The sequence below is a fragment of the Pteropus medius genome, unplaced genomic scaffold (assembly GCF_902729225.1).
Source record: "Pteropus medius unplaced genomic scaffold, Ma_sr-lr_union100, whole genome shotgun sequence".
In the NCBI taxonomy this organism is placed as follows: domain Eukaryota; kingdom Metazoa; phylum Chordata; class Mammalia; order Chiroptera; family Pteropodidae; genus Pteropus; species Pteropus medius.
The window spans coordinates 12,049,092-12,074,436 of NW_024355990.1; the positions used below are offsets into that span (position 1 = coordinate 12,049,092).

The 25,345-nt window shown below is 47.6% G+C and overlaps 1 protein-coding gene across 7 annotated transcripts in view; it reads left to right on the forward strand.

Moving 5' to 3' along the window:
• Positions 1-25,103, forward strand: part of PECAM1 (platelet and endothelial cell adhesion molecule 1) — a 51,357-nt gene extending 26,254 nt beyond the window's left edge. Inside the window, exons 11-17 of one of the 7 annotated variants that reach the window (XM_039859134.1) lie at positions 658-734; positions 2,458-2,511; positions 4,081-4,143; positions 9,786-9,842; positions 10,719-10,830; positions 18,947-18,969; positions 24,050-25,103. In XM_039859134.1, coding sequence (XP_039715068.1) covers positions 658-734; positions 2,458-2,511; positions 4,081-4,143; positions 9,786-9,842; positions 10,719-10,822 — 355 coding nt within the window. In that variant the 3' untranslated portion in view covers positions 10,823-10,830; positions 18,947-18,969; positions 24,050-25,103. Of the gene's footprint in view, positions 1-657; positions 735-2,457; positions 2,512-4,080; positions 4,144-9,785; positions 9,843-10,718; positions 10,831-12,728; positions 13,433-18,946; positions 18,970-24,049 lie in introns of those variants that run through there. The other 6 variants (XM_039859135.1, XM_039859138.1, XM_039859136.1 and 3 more) reach the window with 6 other exon arrangements.
• Positions 25,104-25,345: the final 242 nt, after the last annotated feature.

The following is a 25,345-nucleotide window of genomic DNA, read 5'->3' on the forward strand; positions in this document are numbered from 1 at the left end:
GGGTAGACTTGTCTGTGGAGAAACGCTGGTCATTAGGAAGTTTTCAGTGGTTCTTGGGAAATTCAGAATAAAAAGGTTGTGAGGGGTGTGTGTGTGTGTGCGTGTGTGTGTGTGTGTGTGTGTGTGTGTGTGTGTGTGTTTCAGTGGAAGATTGCCAAGTGTCCTTTCATGGGAAGAAATGGCTTTATTCTGAGGTCATGTCCTTCCTACGCTATTACTTGTAAAACCCCCTTTTCCTTATGAAATAATAATGGTAGTACATGGAATTTTAAAAATTTACTTACTTGGCAAAACAGATTTGGCCTAAAAATATGGTTGTACTATTTTTACTGTTCTTTAAATCCAAAATCTCAAATTATGCCAACAATAGCTTTGTAGCACAGAATGAGGAGTTCAGGGGGTTGGGATTCACCTGAGAAAGGACTCCTGTTGTTTGTGTGCCCTTTGACCCTGACACCTATTTAAATAGCAAAACGTTTAATAATCTTAGAACTGGAAAAAAAAAAAATTAGCTTTCCAAATTAGAGAGAGAAGTTTTCCTCACTTCAGAAATCTCTTCATGGTTTTCTCGTGATCTTTCCTTGATTATTTTGTTGGTTTGAAGTTAAAGCCGAAAAAGAGTTACATGGGTTTTTCCTTTTCAAATTTCATTTTAAGGCCGGCAGTACCACTTCTGACCTCCAGCAATGAGAAGGTGTTGTCAGATGCCAGTACTGAAGCCAACAGACCTTACGGTACAGCCATGGTTTTCTGCAGTTACTAAGAGGTTCTCCCAACTTGCTGCCCACTCCATTACCCCTTCTTAGAAGCAGAATCTGTAGGTGGTGGGGTTAAAGTTGGTAGGGAAGCCCTGCCTTCAGGCATGAGCACGTAGTCTAATCAGTCACTGGATGTGAACTGGTAAGCAAAACAAAAGCTTAAGAAGGAAAGCAGAGCATTTTAGTCTAATTTCGCCACCTCCTAAATATCCCAGAGAATGAAAGGTGGACGGACAATAATTATAATGCTGCGGCTACCCCTCCTGAGTTGCCTAGGTGTAATCTTTTTCCATTTGTAAGAGAGAGCTATCAAATTACGGCATTGGAAAACATCTCAGATGGAATTATTTATTACAAGCACAAGACAGTTTAATTTCAAACTTGCCACAACAGGAAACCAATTTAAATACTTCTCTGTTAATAAAGGCATTTTTTCCAAAAAAAAAAAAAAAAAGGAACAATATAGGAATAACTGGTTATGAGTCTTATTGCAAGCTTAAGAGTCAGCTTAATAGGGCCGTTAGCCAATCCCAGGATTTTTTAACCCTATCAGGCCTAGGAGAAGAACATTGCTCAAGAGGGGCCTATAATTACATCACATAAATAGTTTTGTTCTAGGCCAGATTTGGAGCAGTTTTCTTTCTTTATCAGCAGTTTGAGAATAGAAAGCCCATGTTCCTTTCTAATTCTATAACTGTATTCTGCAATACAAGAAAATTTTAGGATATGCCTTTTACAGGGCATACTTGAGAGATATGTTTTGAGAATTGAGAAATTCTTATAGTACTGAATCATAAACCTTTAAAAAGTGAAATAAAACATTTTTAGTAACAAAAGTAATATATCTTAAAGAGAAAAAAACAAATACGCCATTTAAGAAAATACATTCTGAAAAATTTGGTGAATATTTAGCAAAAAGTAATCCAGTGCTATAAAGAAAATACCTTTTTGTGGTATAAGGTGGGTTTTGTTGGCTATTTGTGTTATTTATACAGAAATACAGAGATGCTTTAAATTAAAGGCTAATATAGACATAATAAAATAGGATTTCCCCTCAATTTCCAAAATGTAAGAAATAGTCCAATTCTTATATTTTCTCTGTGGATTATATCAGTTTATAAATATATTTTAGTAATCACAATAGTATTTAGTTCAGATACATATTGAAAGCCATTTGTTCTTTAGGAATAGTATTTATAACATTTATAAGAATGCTTTTTAGTAAAGAACAACTTGATAAAAAAGATTTAAAAATTTTCGCCCACTGAGGGCAGACTGGAAGCACTGCAGTGTCTTTAAACCATGTTCTCATGGTTCCATTTCTCCAGTTGGAGAAGGTTAGTTTACTGGCGTCTTTCACGTTTGTGGTTACAAGGCCATCCCTTCTACAATTAAGTTTAATTTCCAATGAACTTGCTCAAAATGAACAATCTGGGATCCTGAACAATTCATAAGTAGAAGTGTCCCTCTTGTGGGATGGTGGATGTCCCACTGGTGTTTGAAAGAGACCACACAGTGGGTTGGATGGGGCCACAGAGGGACCAGGAGGGAATCCAGAACCCAGATACATTGCTGGTTGCAGCTATACAGAAGAAATGAAGCTTGACTTCCTTTATTAGTGGCACTGGATTTTTAAAAAGTTACATAGAAAACTAGAATTTCCACTATTGCTCGTTCCTAATTGCTATTTTTCAACTAGGTTACAATGAAGACATTGGAAACCATGCAATGAAACCAATGAATGAAAATAAAGGTAATTACCTAATTTAATTTTTTAATTAGAAAACTTTACATTTAAAAAGACCTCTAGGAAAAGAACTAAAACTGTTAAGACCCATGGATATTTCCCTACCTCCCTTAATAACCCTGTCCCAGATGATAAGTAAAAGGGAGAAGCCTGGTTGCTTTTTCCAAAGATGCTATCTGGTATCCTAATGGGAAAGTAACCTGAATTCCAGTAGGAAAGAACTGAGTTATATCCAAAAAGGAACTTCCTAAATCAGAATGGACGCTGAATAAGGCAGGACGATCTCCTTTCTCTTGGATGGTAGAGGAGGAGGTGTTTTTTTTGTTTTTTTTTTTTTAAATTTAAAATAGCATCACCGCAAATCGTCAGGCTATACACCTTAAACTTATATATTTTATATGTCAATTGTATTTCAGTAAAGTTGAGAAAAAATGTTAAGGGTCTGGGGTGGGGGAAAGCACACAGAGTATTTCAAAAGTAATGAAAATGTTTTGTTTTTTTCTTAAAAAGTGCAATGGGTATACACGTATTTATTAAATTATTTCTATTTTATACATAACATACAAATATTACAAATAAATACTAAGTACTTAATAAACATGAAGAATACACTTTAAAATAAAATAGCATGGCTGCTAATTTTTAAAGACAATTAACAATAGATTGCTTGCTTCTGCCTAAAGCTCAGAAGGGTTAGGCTTAATCATTTTTCAAAATTCCCTTCCCCTCGGGGCTGCTGTCATGGGAACTAACGCTGTAAAGAACTAACTGCGTGGATTCTGTAAACACCTTGACTGCAGATTCACTGTTTTAGATGCTGGTGAGAAACCCTGATTCTTTGGGGCTTCAAAAATAAAACAATAATGTTATATTGGGTTGAAGAGAAACTAATTTGCTAGATTTCACCTCAGCTTTCTGACCACTTTCATTAACTTGCTTTTCTGTGTGTATGCATCACAGTCTCAGAGCATTTTAAGGCTGGGGACCCTCTTCTCCGTTTCCTGAGATAATTTCCATCTTGGAGATCACTTTCTATTCCTGTGTCCATGGAGGCTTCCAGAGCAGCATTCCCCAACCTTTTCGGCACCGGGGACGGGTGCTCTTATGAGAATCTAATGTTTGATGATGTGAGGTGGAGCTGAGGTCATGATGCTAGTGCTGGGGAGCGGCTGCAAATACAGATGAAGCTTCGCTCGCCCACCGCTCACCTGCTGCTGTGCAGCCCAGTTCCCAATAGGCCACAGACCGGTATCAGTCCACGGCCCAGGGGTTGGGGATCCCTGCTATGGCTGGTACTGGCTGTTTTCTGTATCTTCTAAGCATTTACAAATCTTCCCACTGCAGAAACAAGAGGGACCCAGACAGGAAGGTCCTTCCACACTGCAGGGAGCACAGGGCCATCACTACCTTCCCCAGATAGGGGCTTCTTGCCTACTTAAAATGGAGTTTGCCTGTGCTGGCTTCCCCCTCAAAATACGGAATACTTTAATCATTTGAGTAGAAGTCTCTAATGTGATCTGAAGCCCCCCAAGGAGAGTCTGTCTAACCACATGGTGCTCTGGTTCCTTTGAGCAGAGCCTCTGACCTTGGACGTGGAGTACACAGAAGTGGAAGTGACCTCTTTGGAGCCTCACGAAGGTAAATACCATCACTCAAGCGATTCCCCACATTTTGCCCTCTCTTTGGGTGTAGACACACAAGGTGGAGTGGGCTGCGACCCAGGAGTCTAGTTACCCGCAACTGCCCAGAAGGGGAGTCAGGAGACAGACCTGCTGGACATGTCTCAGGCAGGAGCAATGACCCCCCATCCAGGCTTTAAGGTATAAAATTTCATTAACTATTATTTGCCTATTAATAATGGATATGTTTTATTGAGCAATTACTAAGTGCCAAGAAATGTGTTTATTGAGAAGCTTTTTGAGGTCAGCCTCACTCCTGGGTGTTCGGGCTTTCTTCCAGAGGCATGCTCCTTGCCCAAACCCAGCATCTTCCTTAAAAAGATGCTTGCACACTGAGCTTGCGTAAATGAGATACGTGTTTAAAGGTATTGAGAGCTTTGTTATGTAAAGGGACACAGAATCCCTTCCCGTGTGAACAGTAGAAATAGCTTTAGCTTCAGGTTTTGTTTTTATGTGTGGTTCTCTCCAGACCTGCCTGGAGCTCCCTAGCTCAAGTTCAGTGCTAGGGAGCCTGGCTCAGAGGGGCTGGTCCACAGCAAACCCTGGAACATTCGTCTCAGGTGCCGGGAAGCTCCTGGGGCTACTGCCTTGCATCCCCCTTCCTATGGAGGCTAAGGCCAGGCTGTGCCCACTCAGCGAGGCAGGCCTGGGGCTGTTTTCCAGACCAACCCTACCTAGCATTAGCCAGAGCCACATGGTGGTAGTGTCCTCTTGTCACCGCTTGCTCCACAATCTGGGAGGAGTTTTGGGTTCCTGCCTTCTTCCCTTGATTGAGTTCAGGTACCATGTCAACATGTATGGGCTGAGAACCTTCCAGGTAGCGCCATCCCATCCAGCCCTTTAGCTGTGAGCTGTACAACTGGGCCACCATTCCCATAGTCGGCAATCAGAATGGCCCCTAGCATTGGTGTGACCCAATCTGCAAAACTGCACGGGGCATTCCTCTTCTAAGTCCGGACTGGAACTGGGAGGCATGTGGGCCATGGCAGGCCTGAAGCTCGCTTCCTCTATATCTCACTGTAAAGTAATCCTCTTATTGAGTTAACAAATTAAGGGCCTGTGATAAACCAGCAGCAAAAGTGAATATGTGTTTCCTCCTAGGGAAGAATAGCCCATTTGGGAGCCAGGAACACAAGGAACCAAAGAATCAATTGTATCAGGTTATATTAACTGCTCAGAAGGGAGAGAAGGGGGTACAGTGAGAAGGCCCAAAAGGTGACACTGCTTTTGGGTAGTCCCAGAAGGCCTGCTTGAGGGATGCCATTTAAGCTGCAGCCTGAAGGGTACAAAGAAGGTGGCCTCACCAAGAGGAAGAAGGACTGAGGAAATGAGGAGTGTGAGGTGCCCCAGACTTTGTCTCATTTAAGGATCCGAAAGGAAAATCAGGTGTCTGCCGAGAGAGCAAGAGGGAGAGGGGGAGGAGGCGACGAAACTGGGGAGGACCGGCTGGGGCCCCGGCTTGCAGGGCCCTCAGAGTTCTCTTTGCATTCCAGTCTCTGCGTTTGGAAGGCTGTAAGCACAGAATTAGTAGGTTCCAACTTCCGGCTTTGGGAGGATCCTTGTGGCTGTCGTGGAAGACTATTGAAGGGGCCAAGAGTATTAGCAGACAGGAGGGGATGAGGATAGAGCCAAAGTGCCTGCAGTGGATGGATTCCAGATATATTCTGAGGACGGATCACTGCACTGGATGACAGACTTCATGGCCAGAATGGGGGAGACAAAATTACTCCCTGTTTCTGCATGGACGGTTGCGATGTCTGAGATTGGGAGGAACAGGCTCGTGGTGACGACTGGTTCAGCTGGGTGAAATTTGTGATGCCCAAGAGGAGACAGCTCAGGCGTCTGGTGCTCAGGCCCGTTTCCGGGTGGGCTGGGCAGATGGAACTGTAGGGGGCTCCCCGCCAGCCTTCCCAGGTCCAGCCTGAGCCCCTCCATCACTGCGCATCCTGGGCTCTGTCTTGTGGGAAGCAGCTTACTTCCTCTTAAGAGGACTTAAATTTAGAGGAAAGGAGAACCATAACAAAAGGGCAGGGCCGCTGAAAGATGTTCAATGTGTGAGAATACACCCTGACACCCACCCCCCATTCCTGCTGTCTTCTTGCCACTCCGCACCCACTAAGCCCTTAAGCCGCACCCACTAAGCCCTTAAGCCGGCCGTCATTGCCCTGGGCTCAGACCTTGAGGTTCTGATACTCCTCCCAGAGGCCAGACCCTGCCCTTGCTGCTCACTCTGCTGCAGGTAGGGCCAGGGCAGAAGTGGAATTATGAGGGCTGTGCCTGACGCCCAGAGGCTTAGGATTTAAGGATGCTGAAGGAGGAAGCAGGAAGCAGGGTTTTGTCCTTGGAAGGGGTTCCTTTGGGAATGTTCCCCCGTCAGTAGCGTCTGGTTTAATTTTTTGCGTTTGAAGGTGGGGAGCGGCAGGATGTTGAAAGAAGAAAAACTAGAACAGAGGGAGGCAGGGTGCTTTCCTTGCCGAGGCTGTGCAGCTGCAGGGCCGCAACCACCCAAGTGGGCACATTTTCCCAATTTGCACAAATGTACTGTGTGGTCTGTGGGGCCCTGAGCAGAGCAAGAATGAGGGTCACTTGGGTTTCTAGAAGATTCATGTTGAGTTTTCTGGACCCAGCCTCTTCGGCAACTGAGGACAGTGGGGGAGGGCAGGCCTGGCCTATGATGCTGTCCCTTTGCTTTCTCTTGAGTGGGAAGTTACCAGGAAAGGGCTTAGTGGATGAAAGGCCAGTGATGAGTAAACTTGAGTAAACTTGACCTGGTCTTGGCCAACCCAGTTATCTCTTCTCAAGGCCTTTCTCATACACAGTTGGGGTGGAGGAGGGGATAAGGACCATGTCCATTTCTAACCCTGGCTGGCAGCTGACCAAGTGGTCCCTTGGGGATGGAGGAGGGGCAGGAAGGAACCCCAGTTTGCTGCATGTTTGCTTTGAGGATAATTGCTGGGAAAACCCCATGATGTTGAAGCCATCTCCTTCTCTGTTAACAGAAAAACAAGCCACTATAAAGCCCCATCCGGAAATATCTCTGACAGCAGAGACAAATAGCCTGTTGGCTGGTTTAGTCGTTAGCAGGCAGCTGCTGCTGGGGCAGCTAGAGGAGGGGATAGTGATGAGCTGGCAACACCCCACCCATTGCTGAGCTGGGCAGGACCAAGAAGGCAACAGGAGAAACCACTGGGGCAGCTGCAACTTTGCAGCTCAACCAAGAAGTGTCAGCCCCCCTGCTGCCCAGGCTGATATGCAGTTATGAGCTAAAAGGGAGTCGAGTGCAGCTCTTCAGGTCCAGAGGGTGTTAGAGTGTCCCCAAGGTGACCGGAGAGGCCCACCGGCCACCCCTGATGTGCCTGGTGCAGTGGAGTTCACACAAGTGTGTAGGCCCCCACGCTTGGCCTCCCAGCCCCCATGCTGCATTCCTTCCTTCATCCCCGCCCCCCAGCTCCACGTGGGGTGGGGTCAGAGGATGAGCTGGCATGGGCCCAGCTGCACCTGGTATGCAGTGTCCCACAGCACTGTTTTCACACCCATCTGCCCCACAACCTGGAGCTCCCGAAAGCTGGGACCAGGTTTCCTCTTCTGCGGCTCCCGGCACTCAGTAGGTGTTAGGATTGTGCTGAATGAGTGACTCGCCAGGCCTGACGCTGGGAAGAGTCCCTCGGGATGTGGTAGAACATCCCGCAGATATGGGGGTCCCTGGAGCATCCCTCTCCACTCCCAGATCTGTCTCGTGGTGGTGTGGGCATCTCTGCTGTGCTCTTAGACAAAGGCAGGTGTCCATCCCCTCAGAAGCAGCTGGCATCCCAGCCAGTCTCCTGAGTTCCAATTCCTGTTCCGTGCCCCAGGGGAGTCGCTAGGATGCCTTTTGTGAGGCCCTGGCCACTCCAAGTGCCCCAAGTTCATCTGTAGGGAGTTGAGCCAACCCTTAGGTTTTCTCCTGGCATTCGGGTCCTGACACAAGAGCTACCACCTTTCAGTGTGTAATGAATGACTGGGATTTTAATCGTAAAGGCAAAAACCTCAAGGATTGGGCTGATTATGCCAAGACCTTCCCGAAGGTCATAGGTCTCAGGCAGAGATGCCTACAGGGACATTGACTAGTTCCTCAACTGTCACATCAAACCTTTACAGGTACCTCCAGGTAGCTGTGCAGAATCTGGGACAGGGAGGTGAACAAGACCTCAGACGCTGCCTGAAGGAGCTCCGAGTCCACCAGGGGAGATAGTCATGGGGACAAATAATGTCAGTGTGTCATGAACAAGTGTCCCCAGAGTGCTGTGAGAGCAGAGGGGGACTGCATAACTGCCCAGGGCATAGGCGTGAGTGCATGAGGGGTATACAGGTGTGTGAGGGTGTTTGCACCCAAGTGCAGGACCAAAGCTTGGAGGACAGAGAATAATGGGGCAAAGAGAAAGGGCTGTGCGGGCAGTGGAGGAGTTTGTGCTGAGTCAGGAACGAGAGGGGCAATTGTCCCTGGAGCAGAGTAAGTGGAGGGCATCTCAGTGCAGTTAGAGTCCATGGTGTGCCCCCGCCATCTGCCACTGAGGAAAGAAACATCTACGTGGCACATCTAATTGTGGCAGCAGGAAGTGGCTTACCCTGTCTGGGGCTCTGTTCCCCAATCTGTAGAGGGAGAATACTGGCCACATGGCATCGGGTAACTTTCTACAATGAGGCTTCCTGGTCCTTCGTGCAGGTGAGAGAAGTCAGGGGAGTGGCCAGGTTCTATCATGGTTCTGGAGAGTTTGTGGGTATGTGTACACGAGTGTGCACACGGGAGTGTGTCTGTATGTGCATACTGTGCGTGTATAGACAATGCATGTGGATGCGCTGTGTTGTGCATGCACAACCTGTGTGTATGCGTAAACTGATGACCTTATGGGAGCTCTTTGTCCCCCAAGCCTTTGCATCTCCTCTGGGTGGAATCTACACCCTGGGTGGCTCTTCTTGTCTGTTTAGAAAGGTCGTGGACCAAAGGATCTCAATCCATCTTCATATTAGAATCTCCTGGGAGGCTCTTAAAGAAAATCAAAGCCAGGGCCCGCCCCAGACCAGTTCAATCAGAATCTGCAGTGAGGCCCAGTCGTTGGCATGTGACATCAACTAGCCCAGCTGTTTAGATTTGTAAGTGGTTCTCAGTCCCAGAGGATCGTTAGTCACAGATGATGCTCAGGCTGTAACCGAGACCACAGGTGGTTGGGAGGCCACAGCCCAATCTCCCGGGAGGGTCTGACAGAGCAGCTAGACACAGGGATGCAGTGCAGTGGCAGGGAAAGAGGGATGGGGCCACCAAGCTGGAGGCTGCAGGCCTGCGTAGGGGGCCTCTCCACCTGCAGCCCTTCAGGTCCAGGGTTCCCATGGTGACTTGTTGACCTCATACTTCCTGTCTGAGTGACACTGGGTAGACCAGGATCTTCTAAAGCCAAGAAATGGCCTGGGCTATGCGTTAGCCCAGGTGCTCCTGGAGATGGAACCCGTGGGGCGGGACAGTGAGATGCTGCCTTGCCTGGGGAGCCTCAGATATTTCCCTGCTTCAGCAGCAGGCTGCCCAGCTGCCCAGAGGCAGCTATTGATCTGTGCCTGGTCCCTTTCCAGGTCTGGGAATGAAGGGCACGGAGACAGTGTACAGTGAAATCCGGAAAGCTAACCCTGGTGAGTGAGGGGCCCCTGACTCCTCCAGCCGGCTGGGCGTTGCCCCCAGAATCATTCATGGGGCCGTGAGAGTGGGCAGGGAAAGAGGGAGCAAAGGAAGCCAAAAAAGGGGTGCCTCCTCTTACACAGAGTTGACTCTCACCATCCTTAAAAAGTAGCCACAGGTTAACATGTACTATTTAGTCAACGTAACGCTTATTGAGTGCCTGCTGCATGCCGGGCAAACAGGCACCCAACTCTTAGGCAAGTTGAACTGGAGTATGTCCTGGTACCACTGTGTGCTCGCAAGACTCCTGACAGAGTTCTGGGTGCTCTCCTGTGACCCCAAAAGAAGCAATGCAGCCCTATCTATTTTCCAGTGCTAGCCAGTGAGCCACACATGCTTCCCCACTTGGACCCTGCTGCACTAGGAACCCCGAAGGTCTTAGACTAAGTCAGTGTTTTGCTCTGAAGGTGGTCACTAGCTTTAGCCTTTCAGAGAGCACACCGACTTTGGGGGAGTGGGTACAGATCCGCTCCCCTTTCCTTGGACTCCTACCTAGACCCCACTTCAATCCCCATCTCACTGCTTCCTCACACAGCGCTCTCCCCAGACTGAGTGCTCTGCCAAAGCGGACATGGAAATGGGGGTGCTCCCAATGATCTCATTTTCTGTATCATCATTGGGTTCCATTCTGGCAAAATGAAATTCACAAAGATTACTTTTCAATTCTTAAAACAAGTTGCAGCCCAAAACATGCGGGGGCAAATAGTCATCACATGGATATCTTGCTTTGTACAACAGACCTCTCTCGAAGTGGATTCTTTGAAAGGGAATCATTAAAAAGGGCTGGGAAACCGTGGGGAAAGCACAGCTAATCCGAATGTGGTCCACAGGCCAGCAGCCCTGGTCTCAGGCCCAGGCCAACCCACAGAATCAGAATCTCCAGAATCTGAACTCAAACAAGTTCCCAGATGTTTCTGACACTGACAACGTTTGAGAAGACAGGTAATTGTCTTACCCAGAGAGCCTGCTTTTTATGTAATCACTGCTTAAGTAATGTTTTGTGGGGTTTTTTTAAATGGTATTTTCATGGGTAGAGCAGAACAGAAACTCAGCCCCTTGTGAAACAACACTGAATACTTTTTGAAAATGATTTCCTGGGCAATGTTTGGCTTAAATATCTTATTTTACATTTTCGGTATAATTAGAGCTAGCAAAATGCAAATTTAGAAATAAATAGGCTTCCTTTGTTTTTTTCCCCTGTTCCTCCAGTGTAACAGAAAGCTAAAGGTCAAGTAGGGTTCAAGTTTGGTACTGTTTGCTAATAGTGCAGAAATTCCCCTTTTGCTCCCCTGGTAGCCCCAGAGATCATTAACTTTCAAGTTACTTTGGTTATGCAAAAGCTCCCATTTATTGAGAGCTTACCGACTGTGTGTGCTAAGAGGTCTGTTATGTGATCTCCTTCAGTCCTCACAATAAATCTCATTTTACAGGTGAGGATATGAGGCATAGAAAGAGGTTAAACACTTGCCCAAGATCACACAGCAAGCAAGTCTCCTGAGACCTGGCCCACCAGGTTTCCAGGAAGGGAAGCTAGTGGAGGCGGAGGTGGCAGGGATAAGGCCTCGGGGCCTGTGGTCACTTAAGGCTGCCACCAGAGGCCCTTTCCAGCTGACGAAGGCCATGCCCAATGTGGATTCCAAAGGATCCCCCATTGAGACCCCTGCTGAGAGAAGACAGATTAACAAGAGAAAAACAGTGATGAGTGATTCAACGAAGTGGTTAGAATTTGTGGCTTATTTAGCATGTTAATCAAGAACAGTAGATTTGCAGGGAAGTGACAATACAAGGAAAAGGAGTTCCAGGGGTGGCAAGCTGTGAGAAGGTAACTATATGTAACTATATGGGGGAGTAAGGTGTGTTTGTGCAGGTCTGTCTGGGCACCGACTTTTCTGTGGTCTTCATGGCCATTCACCTTCCCTGGGGGCGGGATTTGTGGTGGTCCTCGTGTTTCAGCAGTTTCTGCTTTCGGATAAGAGGTGCAGGAAGCCTTTCTGCATCCACTGCTTCTCATTTGCCTCCATTTCAAAATAATCCTTATGCTAAAGTGGCATATTTTAGGGTGGCATGTTCTGATTTCCTATATCAGCTTTAGGGAAGCTGTTCAAGGGCTTCTCCCAGGGTCCGCAGGCTGGTTCTCAATGTCTGAGTCGGTACTGACCGCTGCCTCTGGCCTTGGGCCAGAGTGAACCATAAAACCCAACCCTGTCGGGATCCAGGGTGGTGAAGGGCCCCGTTTGCTGGGCGACATCCAAGCCCCTGTCCTCGTGCTGCCACTTACCAGCTGTGTGACTTTGACCGAGATGCCTAACCGCTCTGAGACTCAGTTTCCTTCAGCTGTTAAACGGAGATGGCGTTAAGTGAGAAAAGGTGATGAGATGGGGTCAGGGGGTGTGGCGCTGGTAACCCCAAGCACACAGTCAGTGCGTTATCCCTACCAGATAGTGAGCATTCTATTTTAGCTGAAAAAACACGAGAGGAACTGGAGCCTTAGAGAGTTCAGGGCCTCGCCCAGGGCAAGACTAGAGCCATCTCCCCACACCCAAGCCAAGACACCCCCGCTGGGCCATCTGGGCCATCGGGTCAGTTGGGGGCTTGGGTCCTTGTGTAATCTGGTCTCTAACCTGGCAGCTGGCTCCTGCCCAGGGGTTGAGGGGAGAGCTAGTCCTGGGTCTTGTAGCCAAAACCACAGGTGTTGCTGCTGCGAGAGCCAGCGCCGCCTCCCCCACTCCCCCCGCCCCCACAGGACGCTCCCTTATCCGTTCCGGAGCATTCCCGGGCTCAGCTGCTGCCCAGCCAGTGCAGGCCGCAGGCCTTGGGTGATCTCTTTTTCCTTTTCATAGGGCTGATGGAGGCTCGATTATTACTCCTGCCCAGTGGTTGAATAAACCAGTCCCAAGGCCCGTGGTGGAGAGCAGAGCTTTGAATGCAGAGAGCCTGCCTGCGGAGTGATGCTCTTTACCAGGCTTCACGGTTCCTCTCCCTGTTGCCAAGACAACTGACTGCGTGCTCCTGCGCGTTCCAGCTTTCTCTCTTTGGCTTCCACATGATCACCAACTTAATTAGAGGATTCTACTCAGTCTACTTTAGAAGTTGAAAGTAATAGCCTGGTGTGGTGGGTGACCAGGGGGGGACTCAGGGAACCTCTCAGGACCTTTGTCCCTTTCTCTATGAAATGAGGGGCGAGGGCTCGAATGCAGGTCGAAGGTTCTTCAGGTTTGTAGAGACGGGGATGGCGTGGCACCGCCTCCTGAATTTCCATTCAGTGGGTCTGGAGCGGGGCTGGGAATTTGCATTTCTAGTAGATGGCCATGTGCTGCCACCACTGGTCTGGGGACTGGACTTCTAGAACCATCCTCTAGTCTGAAGACTGGATACTCTGAGTTCCCTCCTGATTGCTCTGCTTCTTGTTTGAAGGGATAGGGTCTCTCTTACTCCCCAGCAATCCCAGAGGCTCAGGGTTGGCCAGCAGAGATAACCCGGAAACTGTGTGTGTGTTAAGGGCAGGGGATGACCACAGTAAAATAAAGGCCCTGGTGGGAAGATGGGTCAGTGCACAGCGAGTCTTATCTAACCTTCTTCATTTTTCATTCTTTCCCACCTTAATTTCTCAGTTCCCCAGCGTCTTCCAAAGGGCAGCACTTCAGGGCTGGCTATTTTGGGAAATGGCTCATAGGGCGTAGTTCTGGCTCTAATCCCCCTTTTCCCCTGAGTGATACAAAGGGAAACTGCACCTCTAGATAAGCAAAAGGGCATCAGGCAGGCCTGCCTCTGCTGGGCAGCCCCAGGGCGGGGCTGTGGGCAGGACCAGGCCCTGGAGAGAGTGATGGGGCTGCTGGCTGAGGAGTGTGGGGGGACCTTGTAGGCTGTAGGAGGCACCAGGTCTTTGCAATCTTGGGCTTTAATCTCTAAGATCAGCTTCTTTTTTTCCCGACTGTGGTAAAATATACCTAACACTTACCATTTTAACCACTTTTGAGTGTACGTTTCAGGGGCATTAAATACATTCCCAATACTGCGCAGCCATCACCACCATCCGTCTCGTCTTCCATCTTCCCAAACTGAAACGGTGTACCCATTAAACAGTAACTTCTCATTTGCCCCAGCCCCTGGCAACAATCATGCTACTCTGTGTCTCTGTGAATTTGACTAAGCTCGGCATTTTTTTTATCTGTCAAAGAGGTGGTTTAAAGAATGATGTTAAGTTGCCTTCCAATATTAACATTCAGAGAATCTCAGTGTCCTGGCATTTGGAAGTGACCGCCATTTGTTTATGTCTTGAACATGTTAGTGAGGAGAGGAGAGTCAGTCACTTCCACAAGTTGTTCCCTGGGTCCCTTGGAGCCAATCCTTATCCTTTACCCACCCTTGACTCCAAGCCCCCTTAGGTATTTGCTTCTAAGCCTGAGTTTTCCCTTCGAATCTAAATTAAGTTGTGGTTTTCGGGAACCAGCTAACTGTTTCTGCTGCCTTCATCTTGGCGGGAATCCAGCCTGGATGGGTCTGTGTACTGCGATGGCAAACATCCTAAGTGGGAGATGGAGACCTGGGCTTTGGTCTCAGCTCGGCCCTTATCAGGTTATGTGACTTGGCCCCCACCCTTTACTTCTCCCTCGGTCATTAGTTTTCTCACGAATTCTCAACAAAATGCCCCGACCTATGTGGAATTACTGCAGAGTGAACACCTCAGTGTTCCTTGGGAGAGTGTGTGTCCCTTGGGTGGATAAGGGCAGGTGGGTTCCTTAAAATGAGGTGGAGAGGGACATCTCTTCCTGCTGGGTAACTCCTGCTGGGTCCTGGCCACAGTCACGCAAGTCTGCTGTTCCACTCGCAGCCTACTACTATGTCGACATGTAGCTAATGTAACAGCCTCTTGTCCCAGCAATGAATTCTTAGTCTAAGGCAAGGAAACCTCTTGTTCTTTGAGCTTTTCCCTTTCCAACTATTAGATGATTCTTGCTACGCGTTGGAGAAGGACAGAGAGGGGTTTTCAGAACTAGAAAACTTACGTCAGAAAGAATCCAAATGGAGATTTCTGCATCTCTGCAACCTTCAGCTTTCTTCGGGAAACAGAGAAAATGCTAATAATTTCCTCATAATTTAGATCTGCAAGTTAAGGTTTTCTAAAGTTCTTGTTCTCTTTTCAATTATTTGCAAGTTCCAGTCAGCAATAGCAGCTCTAGTTATGGCTTATGATTTGGCTTACCGGAAATGGGAAAATTAGTCTATACAGACGTATGGGCGGAGGCCAGGGATGTGGCTAAACATCCCTTATTAAGCAATAACGTAGGTGGTCCTGAGAGGTGAGTGTTTAAAAAAAATAGTCCAGGTTGTAGTTTGGTACCTTTCTTGCTCTCTTTTCTTTTTAATTTTTATTTTTTAATAAGAGTTGACATTCGGTATTATTTTAGATTAGTTTCACGTATACTGCATACTGGTCAGATTTTTTTTTTTTTTTTTTTTTGGTAATTTACTAAGTGCTCCCTGCATGACTCTAGTATTCACCTGGCACTATACATGGTTATTACAATATTATTGACTGTATTCCCTCCACTGTACTTTACATCCCCATGACTATTTGTAACTGCCAATCTGTATTTCTTAATCCCTTCACCTTTTTCACCTAGATCCTCAACCCCCCTCCCATCTGGCAACCATCAGTTTGTCCTCTGTATCTATGAGTCTGTTTTCGTTTTGTTTGTTTGTTTATTTTGTTCTTTAGATTCTACATATAAGTGAAATTGTATGGTATTTGTGTTTCTCTGTCTGATTTATTTCACTTTGTATAATACCCTCTAGGTCCATTCATGTCATTATGAATGCTGTTTTCATTTTTTAAGGCTGAGTAATATTCCATTGTATATATGTACCACTACTTCTTTATCCAGTCATCTATTGATAGGCACTTAGGTTGCTTCCATATCTTGGCTTTTGTGGTATTTTTCTCTCTTAACACATAACTAGATCCAGTTTACTCCCATCCCCTGTATCCTTGGACTTTATGCAGGATGATCTGTTACTCATCTGAGTTCTCCTGATTTAAATGGTGTCCTCCCAGGCCTAGTTCATACCTTTGGTGCTATGGGTTGCAGGGTGACCTGGAGTCACCTCCCCTTCCCCCACCCCCACGTATTCCTCTCTTCTCTCTGTCAACTGCTTTCTTCTCTGACTGGTGCCGGCTAATCCAAGGAGCGATTTCACTTTCTTTTCCTCCCCCTTGTTCTCCGAGTGCTATCTTAGTGACAAGAACCAAAAGAAAAATGATAGCTAGCTGGGAAGCCTCTCTGTAATCACATGGCTATCCATGGCTTTCTCAGCACCTCCCTCAGCCTGGCTGAGCCCCGTGTGAACTGCTCTTTCTGGCCAGGAAAGCTGACATCTTCAGTCTGATTCAGCACTTGACATTTTATCGTGTTCCAGCTTATTGTGAAAGTACCTGATAAAATGGCTTGCAGGCCATCCAAAACAAGACCTGTTCACGTATATTTACACAGGACTTTAAAAACAGAAGGGTAAAGTGGTTTATTATAATTAGCAGCACAGTCAAGTTCTTCCCTGTGAAGGAACTCGGGTCTGGATGAGATCTCCGCAGCTTAGAGCAGCGGTTCTCAATGAGTAGACATTTGGCAATGTCTGGGGACATTTTTGATTGTCACAACTAGGGGACGCTACTAAACATTCTACATGGGTAGAAGCCAGGGATGTGGCTAAACATCTTATAATATACAGGACAGCTCCCCTCCCAAAACAAAGAATTATCCAAACTAGAATGTTGCTAGTGCCAATGTTAAGAAACCAGCCTTAGGGCTTTCACCTCCTGTGAGACTTCCAGCAGGGGAGCTGGGTTTCCTCCTCAGATGCCCTGCGCCCACTTTGGGAGGTGTCCTGAGCATGTCCCGCCTGACCGTTCGAGGCCCTGAGAAAAGATGCCAAGTCCCGTTCCAGACACTCACCTGTGACTTTGGGGTCAGACAGGACCCACCTTCCCATCTGAGTGTCTGCTCTCTTGGCCTTCACCTTCTGCTTTCTCTTTGCCTAGAATTCAGACTTCCTGGTCTTTCTGAAGGGGGAGAAATCCGGTAAACCAAGAGTAGCTGGTCATCGAGAGAAAAAGGACAGAGTGTCTCTGAGCTGTGTCCCCTCTGGGAGGGCCAGTCCCTACCATCCTGCCAGGCCCAAAGCAGCCTACCCAGTCTTGGATTTGAGAGGGTTAAAAAGTTCTCTGTAGGAAATAAACCCACAAACCCTGCCCTCCAGGTTCTATTTTCGTGGTGGTTTCTTTACCAAAGAGAAAACTTCAAGTGATCATAAGCTTTGTGTTCCATCAGTTGTTATCAGCACGCTCAGATTTTAGTATTTTGTGTTCAGATTGCTTTAGGAAACACAGCCTGAGGCTCTTTCTCTCTTGTGTCTCATCCCAGAGCTGTTGGGACTTTTGGGGAGCAGGAAGCACGGGGTCCTTCAGGTCTTCCCAGGTCAGATGTGGTGTGGGGGCAGGGTGCTGCCCAGGCCTTGCTCAATGTGTGGAAGTTTACACAATGGCTCGGACTTCGTGGTTGGGCTGATTCATCCATTTGGCTGTTGACGCCTGCCTCTGGCCCAGCCAAGGACAGAAGGGGGCCCCTTAGGAACTTCTGGCCCTGTTCCCTCTAGAGAGGCCGCACAATGGAGCGGTGATAAGACAGGGTTCGAGGGGGAAGTGGACTCGTGGAAACAGGATATTTTTAAATTAGAGAGAGAAAAAGAAGGAGCGTAACAGATGGGCCCCGAGACCGCCCAAGGCTCAGAAGGGACCGGGTTTGAGCTTGGGCGGCGGGACAGAAACCGGGGTGTGTTGGAGAGCCTCCGTCCAGTAAGACTAGGGACTGGGGAAGGGTTTATTGATGGCTCTCCTGCCATTACTCTACCACCTCCAAGAATGGCAACCACCTCCAGTACCTACATCTTCTCTCGGGGCCTTCCCCAGGTGGCAAGAGGTCCCTGTGGCATCTCTGTCTTTGTGTCTATAGCCATAGTCCATAGGAATCAGCTCCAATGTGTGGACCACTGCCCATCCGGAAACTCTGCTATTATTTGGGACCTGGTCCTGTCCATTGGGGCAAACCTTATCCTTCCCTTGCCTCCTATAGTGAAAAGCATCTCTAACTAACGTAGGCAGGGACCTAACACAACGCCTCCTGTCCTCGTTGACCCTTCTCACCCTCATGCTCATCTTCCTGACGTGTGGCCAGGGCCACTTTCCCCATCGCCACCTGGCAGAGTGAGCCAGACCTGGCACGCACTCCGTCAAGAAGGCAGCGTGGCCTCCAGACCGTCGAGATGAGGTTCCCCAGAGGGAGGGGACGTGGTGGCCCTGCCCTTCGTGACAAGCACGTCAGCAGTGTTTATACCTTCTGCTCCACTGATCCCACTCCCGGGAATGGACAAACCAGTATGAAGTATGGAAATAGCTTTATCCCTAAAGAGGATACTGGCGGCATTATTTAAAATAGCAAAAACTTGGAAAGAACCTCAATTTTTAAAGGCAAGAAACTGGTTAAGTAAACGATTCCACATTTATTCAGTGATTATTATGCAGCTGCTAACAATGATGTTTAAGAAGGTACCAGAAAATGTTTATAAAATCACAGAAGATAAGCTGTAAAATGGCATATACTGTATAATTATAACTCCAAGAGAAAGCCTGCTCGTAGCAGAAAATGATGGGAAGACAGAAGTCTCAGCAGAGTTTGAAGAATGGAACGGAGATGCTTTTCATCTGCCACTTTCTACTTTTCTGTACTTTTCAGGTTTTTTTTCCATAAAATAACAGGTGATACTAATTTTTAAAAACTGTTTAAAATGTCAAATGAGCTGCCGGAGACATTAAATGCTTGTCACAGGGAGCTGTCTGGGCAAAGGAGCCGTAAACCTGGACACCCAGTGAGCTTGTGGGCCTGGGGTCTCCTCCTGCATCACCTCCCTCTTTCCCACTGTGGGCTCGGCCCTGGAGATGTGGAGTGGGGCAGCCTCACACGCTGTCCTTGCACTGCTCACCTCCCTGTTATCCTTTGTTTTACAGATTTCATGGGAAACAGATATTCTGTAAGTACACATTTTGTACATATTATTTTAAAAAGTCCATTGAACAGTGAAATAATTCCAGACTCACCCAGATTCTGCATTCCTGCTAATTACACTCCTATACTGGCCTTGTGTTTTAGACCAGGAGCCCTGGACCCCTCGGACTAGCCTGGGCCGGCAGAGGTTTAATCATCAGACTCGGCAGGTTTTGGGGGCCAGTTGTGATTTGAGATATTCTCTCCCATTGTTTCCATCATTACATCTCAGCCCATATATGAAGGGAGACCCTGGAAGTTCCCCCAGAGAATCGGGAATCTAGGGCATGTAGCTCCAAACAAGCAAAATACACATTTCCTCCTAGTCCAGGATTCAGGCTTGAGAAGTAAAGCAGATTGGGGGGCACGGGGGTACACTCGGAGGAGTGGGGCATCTGACAGCTCATTTCAACTCTTAGAGCTTATGCCAGTCACCACTACACACCAGGCTCCTCTGCCGCAGGAGACACTGCAGGTCCTTGACCCAATGAGGAACTCAGATGAGCTACCACTGACGAGAAAGTAACAGCTACACTAAGGACTATGGAAACAGAAGAGGTGCTTTGTTCTGCGTGATTGATAGTCCCGTCACCAAAGGGAGGCGTCGTTTAGTTGGGCCATAAAGAATGAGTCGGATTACAGCAGGGTCCATGTAGAAAGAGCAGCAGGAGCAAAAGCATGGGGGATGAAGCAATCTCAAGTAGCTCAGAATGGGGGGAGAAGATAGGGCTTGCACTGGAAAGGACTGAACCTCTCATTAGGAAGTTCCATTCTGTGGGAAACAGGATTTAGGAAGCTTCTACTTGGCATGTGGCAATGTTTAAAAGAAACGTCGAAGTCCAAGTTCAAATTTTGCAAAGACCCATTCCCACCCCTCGCCCCCTGTCTTCTTACTCCCAACTTTTTTATGAGCCACCCAGCAGTGCAGGAGTTAACTAACCGGGCAACTGGCATCTTAAGAGATGAGGAATTTGCCTCACAAACTGCTTCTTTGGGGTCTGGGAAGAACTTCCAGCAAAATTGCTGGTAGCCCTTCCAGTGGGGCCTCTGGCTTCCTTTGTTTTGCTTGAGTCTCAATTCTTATAAAACAGAGAACTCATTATGCCTTTGACGGACAGGAAGCCGTTGACATTCTTTTTGTGGAGAAAATCAATTTAAGGAAAAGAGGAATGAAATGCATGTCTTCATCTAGCTTAAACCCACCCAGACTTCTGAAATCAGAGACTGTTGCATTGGAAGGGTAAGGAGCCCAATTTATAGGAGAAAGCTGTGGCTTGAACTGACAGAACAGCCTGCCCAGGGTCACCCAGCTAGTTAACAGCAGATCTAGGACTAGAATCTAGGTCTCCAGACTCCCTCCAAAAAGTGATGTCACTGCCCCGGCCAGCATGTCCTCCAGAGAGTGGGAAGTGAGACCGTTGTTCCACGGGCAGCGTGGGACCCAGATAAAGAGATGTTCTCTGCCTCGGTAAACATGGCTATGTCCACCCAAGGCAGGTCTGCTGCATTTGCAGGACCAACTTATTTACTTTGTCTTCAGTCCAAATGGTCTCTCTGGACAAAGGCACCGAGCTCCCAGACAGACAGAACTTTCCCTTTCCTCTGACGCTGGCCCGTGGGCCCAGAAGTGTACTCCCAGGATGCTCCTGAGAGCCCACCCACTCTGGTCCTGCTCTCCAAAATGCTAAAGACTTTTGGCGGGAGCCCAGCAGTTCCCAGCCGTTGGGAAGGAATTTTGAATCTTTAAGCAAATGCGTTTTGTTTATGAAAGCAACAGGTATGGTTTCCCTAATAATCAGCTGGTGAGGGTCAGGAGAAAATTAATTGAATTGCCCACCGCAGGGAAATGGGAGGGGATTTCCTTCCTGGAATCAAACCTGGCGATCGTTTCCAGTTGTTTAATGGCTGTTGCTTCTGAAAACATATTGGAGGAAATATCTTAACAATGAGATAGCCACTTAGCCAAATACTAATTTAGTATTGTTTGACTTGCTTCAATGGCACATTCTGACTTCATTTTCCTCTGCCATTTTCGCCTTGTTTATAAATTGTGTTTGTGGCTGAGGCAGACAGATAACGTGAAAGAGAACAGCCCGTACTTAAATGGAAGGGGTGAATCTGGACCTGCGCAATTCTCTTGGAGAGAACTTTGCCTTCTTACTGAAAAAAAAAAGGCAACTCCTATTTACAGCTCACCTCCTTACCCCCTGGGAGCCAGCAGGCAGCTCAGCTGCAGTGGGAGCTGCCCAGGAGTCGGGATGGAGAGACAGAAGTGTGAGTTCCACTTCTCCAGCCATCTCTTGGGTCACCTGAGCGGAAAGCAGCAGTTGCTTACCTGAGGCACAGAATTCAACCAAAGCCAAGCTTTGACTAGGAATCAGAAACCCACATTAAAACTTGATTTTCCCTGATTAGCCGTTTATTAGCCATGTCGCTTTGGGAGGATTTTGTAAGCTCTCCGGGCCTCAGTTTCCTCGTATGTAAATTAGAGGTTTTAAAACACCCTCAGCCGGTTGTTTCAAGAATTAAATGAGCACCTAGCACAGACCTGGTTTATTGGAAAAGCTCCTGAGGGGCACATTCTAGGCTGGAAGTGGAGATCCCAGGGTATTAGAAGCAAAAATGACCTTTGAGAGCATCCACACTGTGCCCTGGCCAGAAAGTGGGGTGATTTCTTGCCCATACTTGGGTGGCTGACTGCTGGCCTCTGATTTAAGCATAGGCCAGCATGGGCCTTGGATGTGAGCGTGTTAACCTTTACTTCTGTCGACGTAAGAAACATCCAAACCTGTAGGGAATTTTAATGAGTTTTTTTTTTGAGCCAAACTGACGACAATTGCCAGGAAGCAAAATCTCAACGGATTGTGAAAATGCTTTGGGAAATGGCAGTTTTGTGGTTTATTTTATACATTAGAATCAAAGGAGGAGACATAAGGAGGGTTCCATGGAATCCTTGGTGATGGATGAAGGAGGTGGGGGAAAGCAAAGCGGGGAAATCTGTGGGATGGGATAAAAGTAAAATGGAGGGACACATACTTCTTTTACATTGGTGGGTATAGGACAGTTAATAATTAACATTTATAATACATAGAAATGATATTGGGGGAGAACAAGATAACAATGAGTTGTGTGGTCTTGTGCTCTGGTGCGGTGGGTTGTGCCCTGAGGGGTCTACAAAAAGAAATTACTCTGACATTCTCAGGGCATGTTATCTTAGATGCACAAAGACAATCGACAGGCTCACTTAAGGTCAAGATTGACCTTTGTCGAGGAAGCTACAGGCCCAGGACGTGACTACCCGCCATGACCTGCTTTTAGCTAGGAGTTTTTATGTTCAGATTGTCCTATGTGTTTATTTGCGGTCTCTGAGTTTGTAGGGCCCACCATGCTGGCCTCCCCTGGGCTTGTCAGGTTTAGTATGTGGCCTCTTTTCAATCCACACTTTAAAATTTCCAGGGCACAGTTGTCAGTGGCCCAGCCCTTCCTGTGTGTGGGGCGGGTCCTGTAGCAGCTCCCCAAGTGCTCACTTTCCTCAGAACAGAGCAAAGGTGTCTGGGGAGGGACTTGGTCTGGGGCCCACAGAAAGGCTGGACACTAAGGTGACCCCTCCGGCAGAGCAGAGGAAATGGGGCGAGGGCAGCTGCCAGGCTGGCGGGCCTCCAGCCCCCTGGGGCTAGCACAGCTCCCTTGGCCTGCTTGCCAAGGAGGAGGCAGAGCCTTGGGCTTCTGGCTGGAGCCCAAAGACCCGCATCTTGTTCCCAGAGTCTCCTCAGACCTAACAGGGTCAGAATGAAGCAAGGACTCTATCTCAGCCCCACCGTCAGGGAGCTGACCAGCACGACCATGGGGTTCCCAAGATGCTGGCTAGCCCCCACAGCTTCTCCCCTCCTGCCTGCTTGAGTTCTGCCTGTGTTCATAGAGAGTCCAGGGTCGTGGACAGAAGCTGCTTGCTCTTCAGGGCTCACCATCGCCCGGGGCCCCTCTACTCCTATATTTCCCAGCATGCTCCACTCCTGCCCCTTGCTCCATCTGTTTGTCAAAATCCTTTCCACCTTGGAGGCTGCCCAGCTAGGGTCTTCGCACTGCCTCTGAATATCCTCTATGGTTTATTGGGACCTCCTTTACTTTCTACTTCACGGTAGCATCGTTTGCCCATAATTGGCAGGATATAAATGGGGGCAGAGGCTTTGCATCCTCAGCATAGAGAACAGGGCCTGGGTCAGATGTGGGCTCTGTCACTGACAGGTGGGCAGGTAACATAAAAACTGTATGAAGCAGTTAGAGAACACTACAAGATGGCATGTGGAAACTTTTTTGTTTTACTTTTTTTATTGTCACAAAACACAACACAAAATTTACCATTTTATTCGTTTTTAAGTATACAGTTCAGTGACATTAAGTCCAGTCGCAGCCCACCCACCGAGCGTCCTCATCATTCCAAACCAAATTCTGGTTAACACTAACTCCCCCTTTCCCCTGACCCCCGCCCCGGCGACCCCTGTTCTACTTTCTGTCTCTATAAATTTGGATATTCTGGGAACCTCACGTAGGTAGAATCATACAATATCTGTTCCTATCAGCATTTCATTTCTTTTAAAGGCAGAATCGTATCATTTTAAAACATTTAAGTTTGGTCATTTGAGTTCAGTCCTTCGTTTTTGAAATAAAAGCACATCTAGAGAAAGTCCACTTCCTATGAGAGGCAGAGTGGGAGCAGGAAGCCAGGTCTCTCCTAACTTTACTTATCCTCCTCTGCTGGTAAGTGTCACACCCATGGGACGTAGTGCCGGGCACACAGTGGGTGCTTGAGGAAGTTGGTTGATAGTCTGATGTGCAACACGTATGTGGGAAGTAGACGCTGCAGGCCCTACAGAGCAGGCCCGGAGTGAGGGAGAAATGAGTGTGGGCAGGAGTTGTCCCCACAGGGTACCAGCAGATGATAGCACTGCTGTGGAGTTCGTTTGAGAAGTGCTTGTCTGCAATTCTGCACGTCCTTCCACCAGACTAGTCTTCAGTCCTGAAGGGTGTGACCATACCATGCCTTGTCTCGTCTCTTGTCACTCCAGAGAACGGAAGGCTCCCTTGATGGAACTTAGAACTGCGAGAGCGGACCCTGCTCCACGGAGGGACATCTACATTCCAAGAAGAGCAGATGATTCTCGATTCCCAGAGCTCTGTGCACTTATTTCTGAACCTGCCTTGCTCCCACTGAACGTAGCCGTTCCTCAGACCAAGTCACCAGTTCTTAAAGACGTCTCACTGCATTTACGCTGGGTGTAAAGAGATCCAGAGGGGCTGGCTAATCTCCCACACAGTCCACCTCCCACCGAGTGGGAGCATCCTTGTGAGTGGAGAGCAGCAGAAGGAGGTTCAGAGTCAGCAGGCCACTGGAATATTTTGAAACTTGAATACTTTGTCTTGTAAAGAGACCAAGAACTTTTCCAAGTACCTTCATACGCAGAAGCCTGTTTTTTTTTTTGTTTTTGTTTCTATTTTGCAGTCAACCACACTAGCAAATGGCCTGGCTTAGGCGCAAGTTTTTCTCTTTGTCTTTGGTCTGTCAAAGGCCTGTGGTTCTGCATATTCCTTGTTCTTTGGAAGTGCACAGCACTGACCAGACAGCTGCACTCTGTCCCCTTTATGACCTTGCCCACCACAGATGGGAAAACAAAGCTGCTTGGGAGCGACCCTATTGAAATGTCAACTTGAAGACAAGGTTCATTCCGGGCAATGCACAAAATAGAAAATGAAGTTAAACAAGGCACAGATGTTCTTGAGCTGTTTTTTTATACTCTTTCTTTTCCTCTACCATGCTGAAGGCTGAAAGTCAGGAAGATAGTTGCCTCCAGCAAATATTATTTTTAATAGAAAAATGAATGCATATTTTTCTCACTAATTTTTTTTTTTATTTATTCCTTGCTAAAGAAATAGTCTCCTGAGGTCTTAAGATGTTTCCAATGGTGTCTTTAGTGAGTGGACAAGGGGCTTTGGCCATTTTGCAATGGAATTTCACTAATGGGCACACCTAACCGAGACTGCTCCCTCCATCCACTTCAGTGACAAAGCTGCAGGGACCCTGAGGGGTGTTGTATTAAATAAATTTGATCTTTACTCTTCACAGACCTGTGAAATGTCGTCTTCTGAGAGGCCACATGCATATAGGATATCTGTCATGCTCAAGGACTCCTCGGGCCTGCAGAAGTCATAGAACCAAGCAGGTCTCATCAGCAGGCTGAGTCACACACAGGCCAAAGACCTCTGTGCCCTTCATCGAAGTCAGGGCCAAAGGTAGCCTGAGTCTCAAACACTGACTCATTAATGTCCTTGGCTGGTGTTTGCTTCCCAGCTGAAGACTCCTAGGC